Source organism: Mustelus asterias, chromosome 18 (genome assembly GCF_964213995.1).
Source record: "Mustelus asterias chromosome 18, sMusAst1.hap1.1, whole genome shotgun sequence".
Lineage (NCBI taxonomy): Eukaryota > Metazoa > Chordata > Chondrichthyes > Carcharhiniformes > Triakidae > Mustelus > Mustelus asterias.
Window position 1 is genome coordinate 3,954,700 of NC_135818.1, and position 17,081 is coordinate 3,971,780.

The window sequence follows — 17,081 nt, forward strand, 5'->3', positions numbered from 1 at the left end:
TATGTGTGTGTGCACGTGGGTATGTGTATGTGTGTGTACATGCATGTGGGTATGTGTGCATGTGTGTACGTATGCATGTGTGTGCACACGTGTGTGTGCATCTGTATGCATGTGTGTGCACTCACGTATGTGTATGTGTGTGCATGCACCCAACATCTGAGTTTTATGGATGGAAAGCTAAAGTCTTGGAGGAAACTTTAACATGGATGACAATGGATCAAAATACAGAGTACATGATGGGGTTTGAGCTATCGGCTGTCAACATATAGCAAAGATTTTGGTACCAACAATGGTTGACAAGGGGTGCAGAGGAATGTACTAACATACTAATCATCTGGCCTGGCTAAGATGAGGTGTTTCAGTTTCTGAATAATGACACTTTAATTACATCAATTCAGGTAGAAATTATAACAGTAATTGGCAGCTATTTCTGGACCTTTTTTTCTGTAATTTACTGCTAAGATGCCATTTTTCAAAGTAATGATTACCGCAATATTAGAAGTGTATTTGTAATAGTTTTGCGGTAAAAGGACTGGGTTAACCTGAGGACTCAGCATAACGACCTAACAACAACGCAATCCCCTAATTAGCTGTCAATTAGCATTATTAAAATGAGGCAGATCATTTCATCTGCACAATGTTTCAATTTCACTGAGTGACTTTAGGTCAACTAAGTCACTACTGTAGAGTTAAGACAGTTATTATAACCTTTCGTGGCATATCCTCTCTCTCTCTCCACACACACACATACATATATCTATATGTATATCTTTTATATATATATATAGGCTTCCCACTTGGTTAGTTCTTCAGTTACTGCGAAGATATCAGTAAAGGGAATCCAAGTGCTATTTGCATCATCACAAGTTGGAGATGTAGCAGATTGTAGTCTAAACACACTGGGGTATAAGTCACTGAACTCGAGAGTTCCCCTCATAGCAAATTGATAGAATAATTTTATTACGCTCTGAACAATGACTACAGGGAATGTGGAAGATCTGCACAGCCCTCTACATATAATCCATTTGACTAAATGTAACACTTCCATTAGATGGGTGTATAATGAAAGCAGTACTAGATGCCAGCAAGGACTATAACATTTCAGTTTTCAGATCTTGTCAAAAGGGCATACAATAAATCATACATATAGCTTATTAAATGTCATAGGCAGGTGATCCAACAGGGGAGCACAAGGAGGGTGCTTATATTGCAAGATGACTTCTCCGTCATGTGATATGTATTCTTCAGAGCGATAAGGTCAGAAATTCTTTCCATGGATTTTAATAAGCTACTTATTACCGTCTTTCAATGCTAATTATTTGATATATCCTTTTGGTAACAATCTATTAATATTGAAGTGGTAGCCATATTTTAGCAATGATTGGGTAATAACAATCATTGTTCATTTTTATATAATTGATAATGTAATTCTAGTGGAAAAAATGGGAAGAATCTGTTGTCCGGGCAGAATAAAAAAGATCTAGAAAAAAAATGGTGATTAATTCCTACCCCCTATTGCAATATGTTGTGGGGATAAAATGGGACTTTTTACAATTATGATGATGTGAAGTGCTTTCTAATAACCAGGCCCTTAATATATTAAATCTCAAAAGAAAACTGTGATTAATTACCATATTAAATCTTAAAATTAAGGTTTATTATAAATATCTACGCTCCTTCACTGTCACCTTGTGTAGAGTTTGAAAAAGAGCGAATATTAGGTAACTCAGAGGCATATATTGCTGACAGGTAAATATATAAAATAAACTATCGTCAGGCACATTAGCAGGAAAGAACAATCTCATTGTACCATATTCAGCCATGCTGCACAACGCAATTTAGAGCATTAACAGTTCTGTTAACATTAACAAAGATGCATTAAGTGACCAGCTTTTTAAAAAAAAATTTGATGGCACAGTTAGCAGTTGAGACTATATACTAAGCACAGATAAACCGAATCTGTACAGGCATGCAAAATTTGGTATCTGTCATCATTCATCATATATAAGGATAAGATAAATTTGACACCATGTTGCTATTACACACGGATTCTCGCCAAAAGCCACTGCAATATTTTCCCATGAGTCATAATTGAATCTAAAGATGTTTTCACAACAATCAGATAAACTCAAAAAGAAACAGTAATTTGACTCTGTCTAGCAAAACCTCAGTATTCAGGTATCACGTGATTTAAGATCCCATCCAGTACAAAAATTCCCCAAAGTGAGCACACCCTGCAGACTTAAGTAAATCTTTCTTTCTAAATTGTGAACTGAAACAGAAGGTAAATAAGGTAAAACTGCATCTCATTATATATAAAGTGCAATTTCTTTTACCTCGGTATGTTTTTGCACAGAATCCTCCACAACACTGCTCACTTCATTTTGCCCAGCACAGTCTAAACATTGCTCGCTATCCTTTAATTGCCTCTAACAACTGAACATTAGGTAAATTCCAAGGAATCCCGGAGCTAGTGTTTCAGCTGAGCGAGAATGATGCGCTGCTTGCTAATATCAAAAACAGAGTATCCTTGTGGCTTCTCCAAGCCTTGATTGTACTGCGGAAACAAAGAAATGATTCAGCATCTCTCTTCATGTGACTGCAGGAAACTAGAAGTGACTGCTACAGTCCACTGTCACTGGCCATTAATTTGCCGATATCAAAAAAGGAAGCTGTTCAAATTGATTACAGCACTCCTGCAAAACACCCTTCAGCTTGGTAAACATGAATTTAATCCATGTGTATTTTTAGCTGCCTTTCTCATGTTTTGAAAGTGAGTGTGTGATCCCTATACCTCCGTGGTGTCCATTGAGAAGACATTCAAGTACATGAAGTGACCTGTCCAATGTTTACAGTGTGGACCCTTGCATCACCTTTGACCTTCAGCTTGCCAACCTATTCCAAATCGCTGGATGTCCCAAGTTTTTTTCTTTCGTTCAAAAATCACAATGTCAGCTGGTAAACGTGGAACCTTTAATGTTTGAGGAGCTGAGCTCTGAACGTTGCCAGTTCTTTAGGATATGCTGAATTATTAATTTGGTACAAAATGTATCATATCTAACATAATATAAACTGGCAAAATTAAAAGACTTAATGGAGTCAACAGCTTCAACTGCTCCTGAGCTCGGTCCGTTTATGAAACCTTTTCAAACATAATCGTTGCATTTTATGATTTTTAAAAAAATGTGAAACAACACAGTATTTTTTTTTGATCTTTGGTGGCGCAGTTTATTTCTGCATAAGTCACCCTGTCAGGAGCTAAGCAACTCAATTTTCTGCTCTGTAGCTAGGCACATTGCTTTCTACATAGCACTAGCATGAAAAGGCCGTGGCTAAGCTGTGGTTACTGGTGTAATTGAAATGCTATCCACACTATAGGGTGCATTAAAGTCAGATAACAGCAGTTCCTGTGGCCAATTTAAGTAGCTTGACTTCCCTAGGAAAAAAAAATTGCCTGACAGATAAGGCAGACAAACTGGCTAATTCTCCAGGCATGTCTCTCATTGTGATCCTAGAAAAATGAGAAAAAAAATGAATCACAGAACCACAAAATCAATTGACCCTCAGGTTGCTCATCAGGCACAGGGTCCGATAAACCTAAAAGCTTCGTTAACGTCTGTCTGCCTGTATCCCACAGATAGAGCACTTTGTAAATGAACCTGCTTTGATAAATATATTAAGGAAAGCTGCGAATAAAAGGAAAGTCTTCTCATTTGTAAATACAACCTCTGCTACATGGAATTATAATGATAAAATGGGGTTCCATGTAATTAAGTTTGTATAAGACCTGAAATCCGTGCAAATACCTTCCCTGAATTTTGAAAGGAAACTGTCAGTTCAATTAATCTGAACATCACCCAAGAATGTTCTGAACAAAATTAAGCTGCTGATAAAGCGCGGGCCAGTATTTTGATAAGTAATTCCTGTATCATTTCTTTGGTACTGTGATCATTTTATTTAATCCAACCTCCACATTCCCCTTGCTACCCCCACCCCCTCCATCATTCAAAGTTATGCGCTAAGCCATCTACAAAGGAACAACTAGGCTGACTGCAGTGGTGGTAATCCATTACATTACACGTGTAAAATAGGAAAAATATATATATATTTTTTTTAAATCAAAAAGGAATATCAATATCCTTTTCCGAGTGCCACTGCATTTTAAACTGAGACTATGAACACGTGTCCAGCATAGAGCCGAACTTTATTTATTTTTGTCACAAGTAGGCTGACATTAACACTGCAATGAAGTTACTGTGAAAATCCCCCAGTGCCCACACTCCGGCGCCTATTCGGGTACACTGAGGGAGAATTTAGCATGGACAATGCATCTAACCAGCACGTCTTTAAGAGTGTGGGAGAAAACCAGAGCACCCAGAGGAAACCCACGCAGACATGGGGAGAACGTGCAGACTCCGCACGATCACCCAAGCCAGGAATTGAACCCGGGTCCCTGGCACTATGAGGCAGCAGGGCTAACCACTGTGCCACCGTGCTGCCCCTTTTTGTGCATGTGCAGAATAGGCTTTATTCACCTCCAAAAAAAAAAGATGGGGTTAGTCACAAATCGAAGAGTGGCACCAAGATAGCAAAAGGCAGCTCATTCACTCACTCACCAGTTGTTCACTTGTAGGATTGTGAGTCCCGTGTCCTGGGCTAGCTGTTTCTTCTGCTCTTCTGACGGGTACGGATGCTGCGTGGAAAAAAACCCCATAAAATATCAAGTCAAGACATTGTTGAGAGCCACAAAACAAGGATTGACAGTGATTAAATTCGGTCTAACTGGAGAAGACGGCTGCTTCATTTAAAAACAAAATCTGCGCAGAGGGGGAAAAAAAGTAATGCTAACCTAATATGGATTTTTTTTTTGAAAAACGAAATAAGTTATTTTGATTGCTGGGTGTTGGCACTTTTTTGGAATGGTCTGCAGCCCTTTGAAAGGCCTGTAATTGCAATAGGCTTTCCTCATCTTACCCTGTCCATATTAATAATGACCCCTTGCTACTACTAAACCATTAATAGTTTTCAGCAGAGGCAGAAGAAATGAATAGGGATGAATCTAAATTCACAGTTGGTAATTTACATTGTATAAGGCTGCCTTATCCACTTGGACTACCCCTGGTCATCAATCGTTGGCTGTCAGGCGCTGCACTATGCCACTGTGATAAATACGCTTCCTAACACCAGAATTCATCCAAACAATGTAATTGTCCTTTATTTTCTCCTCAGTAATGAAGATAATTAATGGTTTAGACAAACAAAAAGGATGTTTCATCAGGATGAGCAGTGGGTGAAATCAAAAGACCTAAACGATCATTTTCAATGGCTGAAATATATGTTGTGGAATAATTTCTCCGTATATCTCAAGTGGCTCAGCACTGTCGCCCCAAACATATTATTTACCATACATCACCAAGAGACGTGTTTACTTTCCCTGCGCTGTCTGTCAATATTAGCTGCTTCTGTGCTGAAGCCGGTATTTCAATAAAGATGACAATATAGATGTCATTGTAAAACCAAAACTAACTATTTGTGGGGAGGGGAGGGGGGGGGGGGTTGGAGAGGGGGGAACACACCTTCAGGTGGTGAAGTTATGCTATGTATATGGCCGTTTGAAATCTCTAACTCGTTCATTTTCTGGCACAGCCATCCTGTAGCAATTGAGCTTTCCCAGTGGAATACATGCTAGAATATAGCAACAATGATGATGGATCACTTCATCACTGTGGAACCAGACTGTGGTGAATTAAGGACACAGGTCATAGGTTTGGCTGTCCTGAAACCACTCGGCACTGATGAAGCTCTCAGAGGTGTGAAATGGTAGCTACACAGTATGTACATTTTAACTAGATACTCATTTTCATCTCCCCCCGTTGCAAACGTAATGCTCTGCCTCTTTGTACTGTGGTCAATAATAACCGCCAATGATTTAGCAGTGAATACGTTCCACTGTACGGGCTTAATTATTTTAACTCTCAACTGGCTCCGTCAATTTATGCTGCGCCCGTGTGTGTTACTATTTCCTGACAACAGCCAAAGCAGGCAGGAATGCTGCCTGACTCACTTGGCCTCACAGACTTGTGCTACTAAACATGGGAGAGCGAGTGCAAAGCATTCAGATTGCTGCAAATGCCTTCACTTGCTTTGCTGTCTCAACGGTGCTTACAGGCTACAGAATAACAATGGCGGAAGCTCCAGTGAAAGGCCTCCCTGATTGAGTTTGGAGAAATAAAACAGTTATCATTTCGTACACTTCAAAGGCCAGGCTCAAAACTCAGTAGCTATGGTCGTGCTAAAGTGAGCAGGGCTCCCCCATAGAATACAGTGCTGCCCCCTCAACAATAGCTGGCTTCTCTCCTGTTCTGGCTTGGCTTCCAGCCAGATGCCTATTTGCTGCACCATTAATTTATGTTCACTGAATTGGTGCAAGGTTCTAGAGCAACATTCTTATCAAGTTGAGCCACAATTGGAGAGGTCTGAGGCCTCGCTCTGAAATCTATTAATACTGGCGTGCCAGGTTAAGGTGTGCTTTTGTCATTTCCAAGTGTGTTCATGCATGTGTGTTATGGGGAGATTCAAGTGTCCAGTTATTGTCCTAATCTAAAGTTTTAACGCAAGCGAAATTTTCACTGAATCTAGGTAACATTATCTAAATTACTTGTACTACCCTGTCATAAATTTGTAGAAAAGCACAGTGCACTCAATCAGCAAGTCCTCAGAATAAACATCAACATTAATTTAATGGCTCGTGCACACATTGTAAACTAGAGAATTTCAACAGAGGCAAATCAGATAGATCAAACAAACCCTAGCTCACACAGGAAAGATTTGTCCCTGACAAAGCTCTGACACGGGTCTCCTCATTTCCCAAAACAGTTGAAACTTTTTACCATAAGAATTTGAAAAGTGTACGCAATAAATGTTGGGGTTTTCTGATTTTGGAGGTTAACATGTTCAGGACATGTTCAGTTGCAATTTTAACAAATGGTGCTTGAAGTGTATTTTATTGTAGGTGACAACATGTTTTATTTTAAGCAATACATTCAGACATAGCAGGAGATGAAGTTACCATCGACATAAATGATTGCAACCACATACCTTATGCCCCAATTATTCTGCGTGTTTGATGTTGATGCAGTGCAATCTACTGCGCTACACCAATACCAAATGTGTGGCGGAAGTCAGCCAATTCTGCAGAAACTGCCAACTCAGCATAAAGCAGCAAATTCACCAGGGCAACCGCAGGACAAGTGGAGGGTGTAACCGCAACTGTCCATTACAATCACAGTTAAAACGCTGCACCATTTTGTGCACTTGGTATGTGGCTCCCCACCTCAAAAAAAAAACCCTGCGTTAAAACTGTCTCTCGCCAGTAAGAAAAAAAAATAGTTGCAGCGGTGAATATTACCCGCAGGAGCAAAGGAAAGTTTAAACCACCTACTGCTCGTCACTTTAAACAAAACTGATAAAAAAAACACTCAACAGAAAGCGCCAGCATCATAGATCCCAAGCACTGATGACTCGAGATGACAGTTCCATCCTGTACCCTAAATTACTGGATCAGTGTAGCCAGAATTTATGAGAGTCAGACAGTGGACCTCACATAGCTCACATATTAGACCATTAGGCATCTAACTACCTCTGAACAATTTCAATGCATTATCTCTCTTTCTCCCTGGGGCACAAACTTCACTCTTCCATACTTTTAATATATTTTGTCTGCACAAAGCAGATCGAGTTATTACATGCCAGCAGAACACAGCAAACACTAGTTCCTGGCTGTGAATGGAGGGGATGTGATTTCAGCATGCCTCCTGCACAGACAGTAAAACAGGATAAACACTGACACAGCAAACTTTATCTGGAGAAGGCCATTTTACTCCAGTGCCGTGGTTCGATTTGTCATCATTCTGACTGTAGATCAAACCTTTTCCTCGAAAGAGGGCTCATTATTTTTATTTACAAGTCATGCACACAAGGAATCCACTTATCTTAATTTCATAGAAAAACCTGCAGCAACCACAAATAGAGGAGTGGTTTCCACATGAATTATCTCAAGTCAGTGGTTACAAGGCCTTTCATCAGAAACCTCTGCTTACAGCACATCGAATAAAGAGCAAAACAGAACAATGGATTGTCAACATAAAGGATCAAATCATTATGCATCATTGTGACGACATCTTGGGTGAGGAATGTCAGACTCTGAACAACCGAATAACTTCCCAGTAAAGCTGCTCTTGACTGCCTCTCAATTTATTGAAAAACAAAATGTTTCTTCTAAAAACATCTACTGACCACAAATATAATTCTCCAGCCGCACCTGTTTTCCAAATCAGATGCCTTTAGGATTATGGCCCAAATTCCCCGGCCATTCACGCCAGCAGGATTCTCTGATCCCTCCAGTAGCGCATCCCGCCCGCGTAGGGTGGCTTCAATGGGAAATCCCATAGACAGCAGTGGGACCAGAGAATCCTGCCATCAGCGAACGGCGCGCCACCTCCCCCAGCTGAGAAACACATGGCTGGGAGATCGGAAAATCCCACCCAATATCCCAACATCTGACCGCAACGCGCAAAGTTTAGATTTGTGGGCCGGATTCTCCAACCTCGCCTACGACTGGGGGTTCTCCAATCCCGCTTCTGTGAATGGAGATTTGGCTGAGCGCCAAGTTGACTGTTCCTGCTGGCAGTGATGGAAGGGTGTGTGAGATCGGAGAATTCCGGCCTATTTTTTAAGTCAGATATTGGCCTGGCTGTACTCCTGGGGCAGAATTTTCAAAACAAAATGGCAAAGTGTCAGGTTCTGACTGCAAACTGATGTGTTTTCTTCCCAGAATCACAGCCAGTTTCTTACTCCAGATCTCAAAGAACAAAGAACAAAGAAAATTACAGCACAGGAATAGGCCCTTCGGCCCTCCAAGCCTGCACCGACCATGCTGCCCAACTTAACTAAAACCCCCGACCCTTCCGGGGACCATATCCCTCTATTCCCATCCTATTCATGTACTTGTCAAGATGCCTCTTAAAAGTCACTACCGTATCCGCTTCCACTACCTCCCCCGGCAACGAGTTCTCCTGACATATAGTAAAAAAAAAAACAACAGCAGGCGCCAGAGGGGGGGGGGGGGGTGTTTTGTGCCATGAGGGGCAAGGCCTAAATACACCGACAAGGACAGTTCCACAAGAGATAGGGGTCCCCTTTTAAAGTAAAGAGATGGACCCCGGTTCCCTCCCCCTCACAGACACTGGGACAATACCCCCGCCACCCTCACTGGCATCAGTCCCACCCCTACAGCCCCATCATCAACACACCCCCCCCCCCCCACCTGCCCAAACATAATGGGAATCCCCCTCACTGAAGTTCCTCAGAGGTCCCGCCGCCCCCCCTCTGGGCCCACTCCTTGGCAGTGCCAACCTGCCCACTAGGGGCTACACCGGCCTCCAACTCCCGGCCTGCGTGGTCATCTTGACTGTCAGAGATCAGTAGTGATTCCCGTCGGCATGATGTGACGCCACCGGAAGCAATGGCATCAAGCCATTTAAGAATATTAAAATCCACTAAAACTGATGGAAATCAGGCTCAGGCCTCTTGCGAGAGGTTGCGGCCATAACAGGATCTGCACGCCCGCGGCGGAGGGGCCCTGAAAATACCCCTCCGCCCTTCTGGGTCTTTCCCCAACAAGTTTAGCCCTCTGACATGACAGCACACCAGCACTTGATAAAGAGTCCATCCTTCTGACTGAAGAAATATATGAAATGGTGGGCCGGTGGAACCAGGAGAGGGGAGGCGAAACCCAAGGATAGCAACAAGATTTTTGATTTACTCTGGATCATTTTCCTACATCAAAGGTGCTACGCCAATGCAAGTTGTTGTTGATTATGGCAATAACAATGTAACATTCGAGCATAAACTTTGGAATGGAATACTTGGGCTGAATGATCTGTTTTTATTTGATGTGATTTAAAGAGGCTCTAACTTAGGCAACCTGGGATAGTGAACAGGCAACATGAGAGGCTCTTCTTCATCTCAGTGGGACGCAAGATTGAAATCGGGCTTGTTCACTAACTGTGACCCAATGAATAAGATTAAATACATTTAATATACGCCGAATATTTCATAATGAGTTGTAGAAAATGCTTTCTCACAATGGATCATCCAAACTTGAAACATTGGCTCGATTCTCTCTCTACAGGCCAGCTGAGATTTCCCAACATTTTCTGTTTGTGTATAGAAAATGCTTAATCATTTATATTTTAATATAGCTGTCATCAATTCAAATGGTGAAAAACAAAAGAATTATTGACACTTTGGACACAGAGGGATCGCACGGCTCTCACAGTCAATGTTGTGAGCGATCGGCATGCACATCACTTCAGCTGCCCTTGCTTTACGTGTGTATCACCTCAGCCATACTGGCAGGAAAAAAGCTACGTGGATGGAAATCAGCGAAATGTGGCAACCCTGTGCATGGGCAACAGTCAACAAAATGTCTCGTGGGGCTGCACTCAGAACCGTGATGGGCCGCATGTAGCCCCCAGGCTGCAGGTTACCCGCTGCTCATCGAACTCTAATATGAAATAAGTGCGTCAATATGTATATGGCTTGAACAATGGTTCAAAACCCACTTTGCTACTTTTATGTAAATATTTGCAAGGCAATCAACAAGGATCAATTTGTTGGATATTTGCAATAAAGTTGAAGCAAGTTGAAGGGTTCAACCTAATCTGAGTTAGAAAAATATTAAATTTAATCAAATGCAGACCATTCCAATTTGGAAATAATTTTGTCCCTTTGAAATAAAAGAAATCTAGCATGATTTGCAAGTCAACTACTTATTTATTGGCAGTATGATTTGTAATCCATTAGTCTAGAACCTTGGAATGTAAAAATCCTGCAATTTCAGATGTGGCAAGAAGGTACAAATGAAGTTTACACCATTGCTGGGAATAACACTGACTTAATGCTTTTACTAATTGGCTAGGAGCCAAAAGGAAAGAGGTATGGGTAGGTGCGAAAGGTGGAAGCAAGGTGATAAAGAGAAGAATTGGGATAAGGGATAGAAAGAGAGGGAGAGAAAGTGAAAGAGATCAGTTTAGAGACATTGTGATACAGGCACAAGTGACAGAAGCCCGGGTGCCTCTGTATATAGAACCTGGGTGAGTGTGGGGAATATGTGTGGCCATCAGACTTTTGAATGGACCTACCTCGCATTAAGTTGATTTTTCTCTACACCCTAGCTGTGACTGTAACACCACATTCTGCACTCTCTCGTTTCCGTCTCTATGAACAGTATGCTTTGTCTGTGCAGCGTGCAAGAAACAATACTTTTCACTGTATGCTAATACATGTGACAATAATAAATCAAATCAAATCAGATATAATAGAGGAACCAGAATTTGTAAGCCTTGGAGTCACTGGTGAGTGTGAGCAGGAGACAGGGCAGTACAAAGCTCACTGTCAACTTAAGGACTACAAGAGGCAAATTATTACAGCAACTGTTTTAAGTTGGAATGGCATGGTGGCACTTCTGCCTCAGAGCGCCAAGGACCCGGGTTCGATTCCGGCCTTGGGTGACAATCTGTGTGGAGTTTGTTCATTCTCTCCCCGTGTCTGTGTGGGTTTCCTCCGGGTGCTCCAGTTTCTTCCCACCGAATGAAGATGTGCAGGTTAGGTGGATTGAATATGGTAAACTGATCCTTAATGTCCAAAGATATGTAGGTTAAGCGTATTAACCATGGTAAATGTGTGGCGTTACTGGGATAGGGCGGAGGGTTGGGCTTGGGTGGGATACTCTTTTGGGGAGTCAGTGCAGACTCAATGGGACGGAGGGCCTCTTTCTGCACTGCACTATCTAAGTACTGTTACATTATGCTCACTGGATAGTGTCATCCTTGATACTTCTCTCTGGTAATGAACCCAGTGCTCGTCGACATGAATGAAATAATCAGAAAGCAGCCTCAGAACAATGACCAATAACAATTCCAGTCACTGTGGGCGGAATTCTCCCACATCCCTGCACCCCCCACCCTCACTGCTCCATAACAGATTCTCCACATCACCGGCAGGGACACACGCTGGTATGAAACACGTTTGTACAAAGGGGTGTGCAGGTGTCGGGACGCATCGGGACAATGCTTGCGGCTGCCTCTGGAGTTCAGGGTGGAGGCCACCTGCGGACCTGGACCCTGAAACACCACAGCAATGGGTGGGGGGGTGAATCTGCAGGTGGGCTTTCTAGATTCAATCCTGGAGGATCTATCTTCCAGCTTCAGAACATTCCTGGTGATCCACCTTCTTTCTCAGGAGGTCAATCTTCTGGTTTTGGAATGCTTCCAGAGATCTCTTCATTTTCAGAAGGTCCACTTTCTTTCTTCAATACTAGGCCAGTGATGTCGGACGCCTTTTCAACATGGGCATCTGGATCCGGCGGCAGACTATGCCACTGAGTACGGCGTGAAGTGCCCGGGTGAATAATTAGTGAGGTAGTGGGGGGAGGGGGGGGCAGAAAATTTGGCAGCCTCCACAGTGTCATAGAGGTTTACAGCATGGAAACAGGCCCTTCGGCCCAACCTGTCAATGCTGTCCCCTTTTTTAACACAGTAAGAGTTTTAACAACACCTGGCTAGACCCAATTATCCGCGTTTAGCCCATATCGCTCTTTCCCCATCTTACCCATGTAACTGTTTAAACGCTTTATAGCGGGAAACACTCCACGTTCCTGCCCTTGCCACTTAGGTCAGAATTCTCCGACCTTGCCCACGGTTGGGATTCTCCGGTCCCACCGCCGTGAGTGGAGATTTGGCTGAGCGCCAAATTCTCCGTTCTCGCTGGCAGCGGTGGCAGGGCGTGCGAGAAGGAGATTTCCCTTAATCTCAAGATGGGAGAATTCCGGCCTAAATGTGCAAAATGTAGTTCCAAACTCCAATCGTCACAATAAAAACCTGGGATTGCAATCCGTGCACGGTGTCATTGTTGGTGTCCCATAATTAGCTTTGTGTGAAGGAATGAGGGAAGAGAACGCCCTTCCTACTGGTGTGTACTATTCAAATCTGAAACCAGTCAGTCTAATGGAAGGGTAGTATTTGTTCTTGTGGTTGGGAGGGAGCTGATTGCTATTGTGTCAATGGAAGGTGAGGAGGGTTACGTGGTATTGTGGAATGTAAGTCTGTAGTCTTGTGCTGTGGAGATCTGATCCTTCAGAGACTCTTGAAGAGGATATACATGCAGCACAGTCCTTGAACCTTGAAGGTTAAATCAAGACTTAAATTTCAGAAGATTAAATTGTGGATTCCAAGATGTTAAAATCCTAGATTGAACCGAGCACTATTCATTGCGGGAGCAAAAACTCCCACCTCATTCTTAGCTTTCTGTAGCTATGAAGCAGAAGATCTGTATCGCACATCTTCATCTATTGCTGTTATCAGGTGCAAAGTGGAAATTCAGCACCAATACTGGACACAATACTTAACACCCTCCTCCCTACTGTGAATTGACTGAGAAATGCAATGATCAGCTCTTGGGAAAGGGATTTACTTTGGATGAGCCATACTAACAGAGGTCTCTGTGGATCTATAATTGTAAATGGGGATTATGGTGTAGCTAAAACAAATGTAATGTTGCACAAAGCTCATTTCTGTATCGTGCAATTTAATATTTAAAAACAAAAGCTCGTGGCACACAAAAGCTAGTCACGATAAAAAAAGTAAAGCATTTTAGGCATCAAAGATTCTTTGGGCATATGTGCATGGCACATATTTGAGTTCTTACCAATTACCTGACCACCGAACTACCAGCATTTGCTTGTTTTCTTTCATTAACTGTTTTCCCAGTCTAGTCGAACAGGAAGTCTAAAGTGATCTTGACTCCTCCCTGGAGACACTCATCAGCTAGTTCAGCTTACAGCAATGAAAAAAAAATGGTGACACGCCAGAGCTCTGACCCTTTGGTTTCTATCAAATTATCCTTTATTACAAAGGATAATAAAAAGAGCAACTGTCCCGCCATCCCCTTGCTAATGCTGCTGGTCACTTATGTTGCTTTGTTATTAGCATGACAATACTGATGTTCAACCATTGTGGTCATTGCCAACTCCCAGTAACGCTGAGTAAATTGTTGAGCACACCAGCAGGTCATTAGCCTTTGAGCTGGATATATAATAGGTCTGAAACAGATTTGATAAACCTCAAGTTCTTTCCTGTTGACAAGTATCTCAATTCTTTTCAACAACTTTGGGAATCATACAGGAAGAAAGGAACAAAACCGGCACCAGAGGTAGCCCAAGTCGCACAGACAGCATATGCCGAACTGCGGTTGACTAAAAGTAGAAGCCAGCTGTCGGTTTTTACTTGACATCGGAATAATTAATGAAGTAATCAAGCAATCAAACTGTAGACTATAACCAGCAGACACTGGCTTCGCTAATGCCTTCAAACCAAGCACCAGTTGTAACGGCCCCTCATGATAATAACTCTTTTCTGACGTAATAGAGTAGGTGTGCATAAAGGAAACTCAATTGTCTGAAAGTGTTATTCCTGTTTTTTTTTATTGTCTGCCTGCTGAGTTGAACAGCATTTACTGCCCTTGTAACTGCGAGCAGTTACCGTACTGTACAATATTCTGAGGTTACTAGACAGGATTTGTTGCGTTTTGATTTCTACCCATCTTGGCCTGAGCTACAGTCAGACCTGGCTGTGTTTAATTGTCATGTCTAGTTCTCCCACAAAACATCTTCTTGCTTCCTAATCAACATAAAGGTGCTTGTTATTCAAATCTCCGCATCCATCAAAAGCTATTTGAAAGATATAGTGAATTGAAAACTAACAGCAATAGGTACCGGCATCATTCATCTAAAGATTTTAAATTTGTATGCAAAATCTATCTCCGAAGGCATACTTTCATGTCATTAAGAATGATTCCCAAGCATATATTGTCAAAATCCAATGCTAATCTGATTTACAAGTCCTTTGGAAGTGATGATGCTATGCAAAGAATACTCTGCAATGGAGTGCTGTTAATTGTTGTGGTCAGTAAGAGTCTTTACATGCACCAAGGCGAAAGCTGAGCTAAGGGGAATGGTGCCTATTGTAGAATATCTTCAGGTTGTCTGGAATTGGGGCAAGCCAGCTACCACACTGCAACACTACAATGTCGAGTAGGAAATCCACGTTTGACTCTCAGTGATGTCTGATGTCGGGCGGCACGGTGGCACAGTGGTTAGCCCTGCTGCCTCACAGCGCCAGGCACCCCGGTTCGATTCCTGCTTGGGTCACTGTCTGTGCGGAGTCTGCACGTTCTCCTCGTGTCAGTGTGGGTTTCCTCCGGGTGCTCCAGTTTCCTCTCACAGCCCAAAAATGTGCGAGTTAGGTGGATTGGCCATGCTAAATTCTCCCTCAGTGTATCCGAACAGGCACCAGAGTGCGGTGACTAGGGGATTTTCACAGTAACATTGCTGCAGTGTTAATGTAAGCCTACTTGTGACTAATAAATAAACTTTAAACTTTTACTTTTATTTGAACTTGGGGCTTCCCTAAGGGGCAGGTTTGCAAGTCTTGGCCATTGGTCCACAAAAGGAACGCAAGACTGCTTGGGCAGGGAATTCCTTCCCGCTTTCCACCCTGTCTCTCCTCGTGAATCAACCAGGGAGAGATGCTGATAATGTCTGCGCCACTTCATCCTCCTGACCGTGTGTGCGTGTGTGTGTGTGGGGCGGGGAGGAGAGAAACATAGAAGATAGGAGCAGGAGGAGGCCATTCGGCCCTTCGAGCCTGCTCCGCCATTCATCACGATCATGGCTGATCGTCCAACTCAATAGCCTAATCCTGCTTTCTCCCCATAATCTTTGATCCCGTTCACTCCAAGTGCTGTATCCAGCCGCCTCTTGAATACATTCAATGTTTTGGCATCAACTACTTCCTGTGGTAATGAATTCCATGGGTGGGCAGTCCAGCAGCAAAGAGTTTTTCTTGCATTTTTAAAAAGTAAGTTGAAAATTTGTGTTCTGTGCAGACACAGAAGGTGCTGCACTCTTGGCACAATCACACAATCTCGTGTGTTCCAGAGCTAGGCAGGGCAGATTTCAGGTGATGGAATTTCAGTCAGAAAGGTCTTCACAGTTCCCCGTAACATTAGAGAAGGTTGGTTGATGCAAGTTGTCGAATCTGGGCAGGAGGAAAAGAAGCACTTGGGTCCGATAAAACCCAGAGCTGTCTTTTTTTAAAAAACTTTTCTCTTTGTCGTGTTCTTTTGTGTGACGCTGATCACACACCGTTGTAATAGGATCTCGCTGAGATTCTCCCCTGGAATGTTCAATCCCCACCTGAAAGGCAGCTCCGCTCAGTATCTCCGTCGGTGCGGTGAAGCTAAGCTAAGAGCAGGCACACAAATGTTCAGTTAGCACCCGGCAGCCCAAAGCACTCGGTGTGTCACTCGATTACTGTGCGGCTAACGCAGCAAGCAGACCGGGAGCTAAAAGTATAAATTACAATCGCTTAATGGGTTTACCTGCATGCAAGAGATAGCTGTGATTACCACCCCCCCACCCCCCCAATCCCCCTCCCCATCCACCCACCCCTCACAAAACAAACTGAACAGGGTACACACCAGGAGGCTGGAGGATGGCGAATTGCTCAACCCTACCTCACAGGCCAATGGCTTTCTGTCTTCATGTAAATCAGTGCCTGTCACTGCATGCATGATTCACTGCTCAGAGTGTACTGTTCTGTGACGAATGAGTCCTGCTTAATTTGGCAGTGATTATGCAGGTTACTAGCCTCCTAAACCCCTTTGAACTTGTAATTGCTGCTTTTTTAAATAATGAACATTAAGGGGGGGATTCAGAAAAGTGTGGATAATTACAGGCTTTTTTTCTCTCCCTCATCGCTGGCAAAGGGTTGCTGGGGTGGCTGTGAACGGTGTCATAACAGCCTGTGCAAGCTTGCTTTTGACATCAGGAAATCTCAAGAGCCTTAAGAAAGGAGGAGTTGGCATCATGAATATTCATAAGCAGTCACCTCTGTCGTTGCCCTGCTTCCTATTTTATTGGCAAAGTAAAAGCGGCCCACAAACCGGGACATACAAAGGAG

At 43.0% G+C, this 17,081-nt stretch overlaps 1 protein-coding gene across 8 annotated transcripts in view; it reads right to left on the minus strand.

Annotated features, from left to right (window-relative positions):
- meis2a (Meis homeobox 2a) overlaps positions 1-17,081 on the minus strand; it is a 132,902-nt gene that overhangs the window by 40,273 nt on the left and 75,548 nt on the right. For all 8 annotated transcript variants that reach the window (XM_078233289.1, XM_078233286.1, XM_078233288.1 and 5 more), the window contains one exon: positions 4,617-4,693. In XM_078233289.1, the coding sequence (XP_078089415.1) occupies positions 4,617-4,693 (77 nt within the window). The remainder of the gene's footprint in view (positions 1-4,616; positions 4,694-17,081) is intronic.